This window comes from Protopterus annectens, chromosome 1.part1, assembly GCF_019279795.1.
Source record: "Protopterus annectens isolate FY-2018-M chromosome 1.part1, PAN1.0, whole genome shotgun sequence".
Lineage (NCBI taxonomy): Eukaryota > Metazoa > Chordata > Ceratodontiformes > Protopteridae > Protopterus > Protopterus annectens.
Genome location: NC_056726.1, coordinates 1,885,071,132 through 1,885,079,816, shown reverse-complemented (window position 1 = coordinate 1,885,079,816; position 8,685 = coordinate 1,885,071,132). Strand labels below are relative to the sequence as shown.

At 41.3% G+C, this 8,685-nt stretch overlaps 1 protein-coding gene across 1 annotated transcript in view; it reads right to left on the bottom strand.

The window, feature by feature from the left end:
- Positions 1–781: 781 nt before the first annotated feature.
- The window catches only part of LOC122812953 (serine/arginine repetitive matrix protein 2-like), a 233,274-nt gene continuing 225,370 nt past the window's right edge, over positions 782–8,685 (bottom strand). Inside the window, exon 3 of the mRNA XM_044085036.1 lies at positions 782–3,828. Within this exon, the coding sequence (XP_043940971.1) occupies positions 1,281–3,828 (2,548 nt within the window). The 3' untranslated portion in view covers positions 782–1,280. The remainder of the gene's footprint in view (positions 3,829–8,685) is intronic.

The window sequence follows — 8,685 nt, the reverse complement described above, 5'->3', positions numbered from 1 at the left end:
CTTGAGTTAAAATGGAAGTTAAGAACTAATGCGACTCAGCCCCCTGGATTAAATGAAAACATATCCATTTCTAGTTTAAGACTAAGGGCTTCTTACTTAAGTTAAGCAAAAAGGGTAATCCTAAATATCATATATATGTTTTTAAAAAAGTTTTTTTGTAAAACTTATTCATACATAGAAGACTTCATTTTTTAGCTTTTTTCTAGGTACGTTTGTATGTAAAACGTAATTTATTTTTTTAGGGTTCAAAATGGCCATGAGAGAATTTATATTCGGGTAAATTATTCTCATGTATGTCATTGGTATAAATATTGTATGTTTCTCAAATTGATTTAATTGCACAGAGCTTGGATTATTAGGATAGAGTTGTGTGCTTTAAATATTTAGCTTTTTAACAATTTGATTTGTTACTGAAACGCCTTACTGGTGGAAAAATCTGTACTGTTTCAACTTATTGATAAATTGGGACATTGTGTAATTGGGCAATTAGGAGCTTTGATTAAGTATATAATGACTGGAGGGGTTGTTTTAAATTTGTTCTGATAAAGTCCAGTGACTAGTGGATGAAAGCACTTAACATTGTACTCAATAAAATATTGGTATGAGCGGCACTCTGCTCTGAAGTCTTTTTCTCTTGGTACTGGGGAAAAGCCAAAAAGACAAAAAACTGGTTGTTAGTAAACACCTATGAACCTATATACTGCAGAGGTCCTTTAAAAAGTGTGCACAGCAAAAATGTATGTCTACTCATTCAACAACAAACGCTGAAAAATGCAAAACGTACTTGTCAAGCAAAATATTTTTTATTCAAAACTTGCTGAAACAAAGTTCACTGTACTTCGCAAAATGGAAACAGGTGTCAAAATAATATAAAAAGGAATAATCGGTCACAGTATCATAAACTACATACAAGGACCTATCTGCAGGTAACTGATATATATATGTATATACACACAGTAACTTTTTACTGTTCAGCTTTACTGTTTTAAAGTTTCAAAAAATATATTAACACAAAATTACTTTAAAATATTGATCCTATGTCTGAACTAAATGGCGGAAATATGTTAAAAGAGAAATAAACCTTGCAGAACATACCTACCTACAAGTCATTATTCAACCTTAAGTTCAAACAGCAAATATTAACAAGAAACATCAGAGTTAAAATGTACAACTTTGATAATGTGAAATAAACTTTCACTTGTGTCACAATACCTAAACAGGTACAAAAGACTTTTTTTTAAAAAAAGTTCTCAAGATACATAAACTCAGCAAATTTAGGATCACGATCGAGACCTTGACCTAGAGTGAGAAGGTGACGTAGAAGCAGACTTAGAATGAGACCTGGACCTTGAATGAGATCTGGATTTTGTTACAGGCTTTGACTGTGATCTGGACCTAGATCGTAATCCATGATTTACATCCTTTTTGCCAGAGCTAGCTCCCTTCTCTCTTTCCCGAAACTCTGACTTTGAGCTGTCCTTCTGTTTTGATTTTGACCTAGATCTGGATCTAGAATACTCCTTGTCTCCCTTCTTCTTCTTCTTACTAATTTTGCTTTCATGTTTACTTCGCTTTTTGCTTTTTTCAGTTTTACTTTGACTTCTGCTTCTCTTGCTTCCCTTCCTTCTCTCCTTACTTCTACTGCGGCTTTTGCTTTTTGTTTCTCTACTCTTACTGCGGCTCCTGGCTTTGCTAAGACTCTTCTCATTACTGCTACTTTTAGTCCTGGTTTTAGTCACTTCTTTACTACTTTCCTTACCTCGTTCCTTACCTTTGCTCCTACTCCGCTCTTTAACCCTGCTTTTGTGCTTTTCTTTGCCCTTACTCCTACTTCTTTCCCTGCTCCTGTTCTTACTCACCTTTTTTGTGCTTTCGTCACCCTTGTCTCTGTTCTTTTCAAGACTCTTACTTCTACTCCTCTGAATATTCTTACCTCTTGGAATACTCCTGCTCCTGCTCTTCCTGTCCTTACTCACACTTTGGTCTTTACTAACAGCAATATCTTTATCCACACTCCTACCTCTACTGATGCTCCTGCTGCTCCTCTCTTTACTGAAGCTCCTGCTCCTCCTCTCCTTACTGACGCTCCTACTTCTCCTGATGTTACTGACACTCCTGCTCCTCTCCTTACTGATACTCCTACTTCTAACCTTACTGAGGCTCCTGCTCCTACTTCTAACCTTACTTAGGCTCCTGCTCCTCCCCCTCTCCACAGTGATGCTCCTGCTCCTCCCCCTCTCCACACTGAGGCTCCTGCTCCTCCCCCTCTCCACAGTGATGCTCCTGCTCCTCCCCCTCTCCATACTGATGCTCCTGCTCCTCCCCCTCTCCACAGTGACACTCCTGCTCCTCCTCTTCTCCACACTGACGCTCCTGCTTCTCCCCCTCTCCACACTGACGCTCCTGCTCCTCCCCCTCTCCACACTGACGCTCCTGCTCCTCCCCCTCTCCACACTGACGCTCCTGCTCTTCCCCCTCTCCACACTGACGCTCCTGCTCTTCCTCCTCTCCACACTGATGCTCCTGCTCTTTCCCCTCTCCACACTGATGCTCCTGCTCTTCCCCCTCTCCATACTGATGCTCCTGCTCCTCCTCCTCTCCATACTGATGCTCCTGCTCTTCCCCCTCCCCATACTGATGCTCCTCCTCCTCTCCATACTGATGCTCCTGCTCCTCCCCCTCTCCATACTGATGCTCCTGCTCTTCCTTCTCTCCATACTGATGCTCCTGCTCTTCCTTCTCTCCATACTGATGCTCCTGCTCCTTCCCCTCTCCATACTGATGCTCCTGCTCCTCCTGTCTCTACTGGTGCTCCTGCTCCTCCTGTCCCTATGGGTGCTCCTGTCCCTACTGGTGCTCCTGCTCCTCATCTCCTTACTAGCATTCCCACGTCTTAACTCCTTACTAACACTCCTATCTCTACTAGTGCTCCTACTTATCCTTTCATTACTAGCACTCCTGCTCCTCCTTTTACTACTGCTCATGCTTTCTTTAGTAGGACTTTTGCTCCTTCTGTCTTTACTAGGACTCCTGCTTCTCTTCTCCATACTACTACTCCTACTCCTCTTGTCCTTGCTTCTGCTCTTCTTCTCCTTATACAAGAGCTTACCCCTTCTGTCCTTACTCAAGCTCCTGCTCTTTCTCTCTGTATTCATACTCCTGCTCTTCTTGCCCCAATCCATACTCCTATCCTTGCTCTTACTCCTGTCTTTACTCAAACTCCTCTCCCTCCCATCCTTACTTGTGCTTCTACTTCTCCTGTCCTTAACTGTACTTTCATTCTTCTTAACTTTACTTAAACTTCTGCTTCTCCTCTCCTTACTCTTGCTTTCATTCTTATCATCTTTTATATTCTTATTCTTCTTGTCCTTAACCTTTTCACTTTTCTTGTCCTTACTTTTTTTCTCAATTCTCTTGTCCTTACTCTTACTTCTCTCCCTCCTGTCCTTACTTTTAGACTCATTTCTCTTATCTTTACTTTTACTCCTACTCCTCCTTTTACTCTTGCTCTCATTTCTCCTATCCTTACTCTTACTCCTACTTCTACTAACCTCTCTGAGCTTCTCTTTACTCTTACTCCTGCTACTTTCCTTACTTACGCTCCTACTTCTACTCTTTCCTTTACTTTGACTCCTACTTCTGCCTTTCATGTCACCTTTACCCCAATCATTTTCTTGCTTTAAGTCAGTGTTCTTCCGGTGTACATCGGCACTGCGACTTCTGCTCCTGCTCTTCTCTTTACTTTGGCTTCTGCTCTTTTCCCTCTTTTTGATCTGGCTTTTGCTCTTGCTTCTACTCCGACTCTTGCTTTGTGAGCGGGAAGCAGACCTGAAATATTTAAAAACTGTAATTAGTAAGCAAATGATAAAGAATAGTTAAGTAGTTGCAGTAATGACAAACATAGAGCCAAAGTTTCATCTTCTTCAATATCAGATCTTGGGCCTTAAAAAGTACTATGCAGGCTACTTGGCCCCTCCTCTCTTATCCATAATGATGTGCGAATAAGGACCCTTTTCCAGATCTCTAATAAGCCCATGCTAAAATGAAGCAAACAATAGAAATAAAGACACAACCCAAGCCTACACACAAAGAATGCTTTCACCCACCAGGATAAGGCTATGGCACACAGGGAAAGTATGGTGAGGAAGACTGCACTGTTAATCTAGAACTATCATTACGGTAAGTATGTAACTTTCATATTCAACAAAGGAATCACCATCAGGACAGAATCCCAAGTTTTATCTCTCAGACTGACTTGTCTAAGGACACCAGAGATCTAAAAGAGGACCTCAACCTAGAAAGTCTATTTCACAATGTACTGCTGGGAAATAAACATAGGAAAGCTGTAGGAGAGAAGCCCTAAAATTTTACAATACAGATTAGGTTGTATGGTGTACAAAAACTCTACATCATACTAAGGTAAAGAGGTATATAAAAACTCTGGGTTATACTGAGGTGAAGATGCAATTTACATGCGTTGTCTCCCATGAAACAGCAGAAACTGTTTAAAGGATAAACATCTTTTTGGAAATAAACACCAAGCCAGATGACGTGAAAAGGATTAAACAGCCTCAGGCAATATGGTAAAATCTACAAGACTGGCAAAAACAGTATCAGTCTGGTGGCTTAGAGCTCAGTCTTTTATGAGGAAAGAGATAAGAATGTGGACTTCTCAACAAATACAGCTTACAAATAAGGAGGTAGTGTAACTTACAACTTAACCCTCGTGGCTCAACAGCCAGTGTGAACTGGAAATACAAAGGTTCACTAAACAGTTGTAATCATACTAAAATGCAAAACTAAGCCTATAAAAAGGTGAGGTATAAACATGCTCATCTGCATCCAAGTATCCTGACAATGGACACATGGGTATTAGGCCTTGGAAAATAAAGCAGACATACTGGTGGGTAAGACAGAGAAAGCCGTAGCTAGAACCCTTATGAGGACAAAAATCAAGTGAGAAGTAAATGGCAAAAAAAGGAACAGAAATGGTAACCTGATCACGTGCAGATGAAGTGCCCAACTGCATGTGGAAAAGGAATGGATCTTACAATTACCAAATAGTGAAATTTCCAAAATAAAATTCCACTGTCTTCAGAAAATGCCTGAATTAAAAAAAAAGTTTCTCACAAAAATGCTTAAACAAAGAAAATGGTTAAAAGTTAGGCAAGCAATGTATAAAGAGGTAGAGTCAAACAGTAACTTTATGAAATGTAGCCAAACTGTGAGAGGCATTACATGCAGTTAATTCCCCCAAGCTGGTCTGAGTGGAAAACCTCTCTAGAAGGGTTACAGGTTAGGAAAATATGGCTGCAAGGGATTTATGCCAGAGAGGTATGAAGGTGGGGCCATGGCAAAGACTGGACACTGGAATAGAGAAAAATACAACAAGGAATACATGTGAATAAAGAATAACTATACCTTGTCTCCATAAGGGAGGGTCCTTCAAGGGCATAGCTGAGAACTGAAAAAAAAAAAAACTATCGTAGGAAAACAGGGACTTAACCTTTTCCTAGGCTATTAAAAGAACAGAAAAGGGATATCTAACAACATGACGGGGGCCTTATGACTGAAACAGCACACCCAAGTACAGGTAGCATAAATTAGGACAACAGTTATATCCCAGCACACTAGTTAAGGAAGGGACACATGTGGATAGCAGAGTAGTCGAAAGAAACATTCTGACGCCAACAAATAAACTGTCCAGGCAAATATTTGCAGATCAGGCTATTAGCTGGGTTTGAGGAGAACCACACTTTGGTATGACCGCCTTTGGTGTGCATTAACAAAATGGTGGAATAGTGTCTGCATAAATATAGCTGTAGTAGTAGTATATGTATGCAAAGGACACTTCCACCTCTCTACTGGGAAACAAAAACAGAAAACTAAAGAAAGGAGACTGGTGCAGGGAGTTCTTAAGATTAAAGTTTACCTCAATACATTGCCTAGAAAGCTTAAAGTCCATATCCAAGGGTTTGGAGGCTTAAAGGCCTTATGCCATCAATAGCTTTATGTAGGAGTAAAAGCAATACTCAAAAAAAGGGACATCCATATAGTAGATTCATAGATTAGTACTAGGCTAACTGCCCTTGCGAGCCATTTTAAGCCTAGCCAATTATCCCCTGTGAGATTCAAACCCTGTACTTTGTGTTTGTAAGGCAAAAAGAAATCTTGACCAATGGATGGGAGATCGCAGATATACCCCAGGGATTACCTCAGTGTCACTGCTCGACAGAGGCACAGCAAAATAATGGGTATAGTTCCCCATACTAAAGGGGTGGCGTAAGCCACAAAACTATGGGCTAGGCTTGTAAATGCCCTCGGGCAGATAGCCTAGTATGAACCTATGAACCTATAAACACCTTAACCATTAGGCCATCCTCCCAACCTTTGATACATCACTTGAGGATTAGCGAAACCAGACTTTTGTGAACATTAAGTGCATATTCACACAGCCAAAATGAGCTAACTGAAGCTACCTGACAGAAGAAACTGTACACAGACATAATTAAAATAAATTAAAAAAAAAAGTACAGCCGTGTAGAATCCGACCATAACAGTAGATGTCCTTCTCTTCAATGTTAGAGTATTCTTCAGCTTGGGGATCTCCTGCCAAAGCCTTATATCTTGTATGCACCCACAAACATAGGACATAAAGGTGATGTACCGCGGTGGTGGTGCTGCGGTAGCCTCACAGTAAGATGCTGTCCAGTTCGATTCTCAGCTAGAGTCTCTTCTGCGTGGAGACATGCGTGAATGGGTGTACCTTCGTTGAAGGTTGTGCGTCAGGGCTGGTAACTCTGCACGTAAAAATCAACTATCAATCATTAGCGGACCAGAGTTCCGCTGTGGCGACCCTTAACCGGGAAAAGCCGAATAACACAACAACAACAGTTACCCAGAACTGAATCGCCCCAGTAGAGAACAGTCTCCATAGGAGAAAGAGAGGCTATGCACATCCCAAGGGAAAATGTAGATGGAGAAAAAGAGCCCTCAACCAGGAGGGCAACCAAATCAAAACCAAAAGAAAAAAGGGGGATGTAGGGAGGGACCACAGTGAAGAGAAGGACATCTACTGTTATGGTTAATATTTTACACAACTATACTATGTCATTCCATATCACTGTTGTAGTATTCTTCACCTTAGGGAGAGTACAAAAGTTCAAGGAAAGGAGTCAGAGGTGGAAAGCCCTCAACAAACCCATGCAGAATGGTGCTAGCAAAACCTGCTTTGGCCCTAAAAACGATATTCAGTTCATAACGCTTCGTAAAGGTAAGCACTGACTACCAAGTAGCAGCTTCAAAAATGGAGCTGGTGCCCACACCATTGAAGAAAACACCAAAAGAGGAAACAGCCCAAGTGGAATGAACACTAACTGAAGTAGACAGACAAGTGCAATGAAAAGAACAACAAAAGAAAATGGTCTTACATATTTAAGAAGAGATGGGCTTGCTTGGAAACCTTTAAATTCAAAGTCCTGGGATGAAAAAAAAAATGCTGGTCAGACTTCGGAAGAGTCTTAGTTTTATCCAAATAATACCTGATCTGTCTGTGCAAATCCAATGTACTTAGGACCCTCTCACTAGCAGAGGGTGGAGAAGGAAAAAAGTATGGGAGTTGTACTGCCTGATTTAAGGACAACTAACAACCATGGGCATAAAAGGAGGATTAGTACAGAGACACCCTGTCTCTGTGGAAAAAAACAAAAAAAGAAGGAATAGCCATAACAGCCTGAAGCTCTGAAACCTCTAAGAACTAATAGCAAGCAACAAAACAGTTTTACATGTATAGTGTTGCAGAGAAGCTGAAACTGCAGGCCCAGAAAGAGCAAGAGTCATTTTTTTCAAATCAAAATTAAAATTTCAAGGAGGAATAAGAGGCTTCCTTAGGGGACTAGGATGCCTTTAAGAAGTTGTTTGACAGCAAAACAAGAAGCCAGAGGAGGATTCAAGAGCAGAGAGGCAGAAACATGGGTCTTCACAGAAGAATATGCCAAGCCAGACTGCAGCAACTCGCACAAGGAGAGAACCAGATGGACTCCCACTAAAAATGGTCCTGGCTACAACCATGGCACTAGACAGAAAATCTTTTCCATCTGGACTTCATGCTGGGCCAGTAGTCAAGAAGCCTGACACAGAGGGATATGCACTTGGAATACAAATGGATACACTTTATATTTCGAGATGCAGACCTCTCTGCATCAAGCACAATTTCCCTTACAAGCACACAGAGAACAGACTCAGCTTACATCTGTCTCCCTTAAGGTCCGGAATAAGACTCCCCACTGGTACAGCTGTATGGTTAGGTCCTCAGAATGTCCAAGCCAAGTCCTCCAGTACCCTCTCTGTAAACCCAGTGCTTCACATCCCTGCCCCAAGTAGCTGATGCACATACACACCTGGGAAAGGTTGGCACAGATTTACCTGCCATGCCCCCTTCCACCCAGAGTACACGGTAGTTATCACTGCCACCAGACACTCCACAATCAGTTATTCTAAGGCCCTTAACAAAGAGTGCCCAATTATACTGTGTAATATTAATACAAATACAAATGGTAGTAGTTCGCCAAGACAGCTAGGCCTTCTGCAGTGGCCCACATAGCATCACCAAATACATACAAGTACTCCCAAAGGCGAAATACTTTCTACAAGGGCCAGCCACAATAAAAGTTAAACATATTTAAC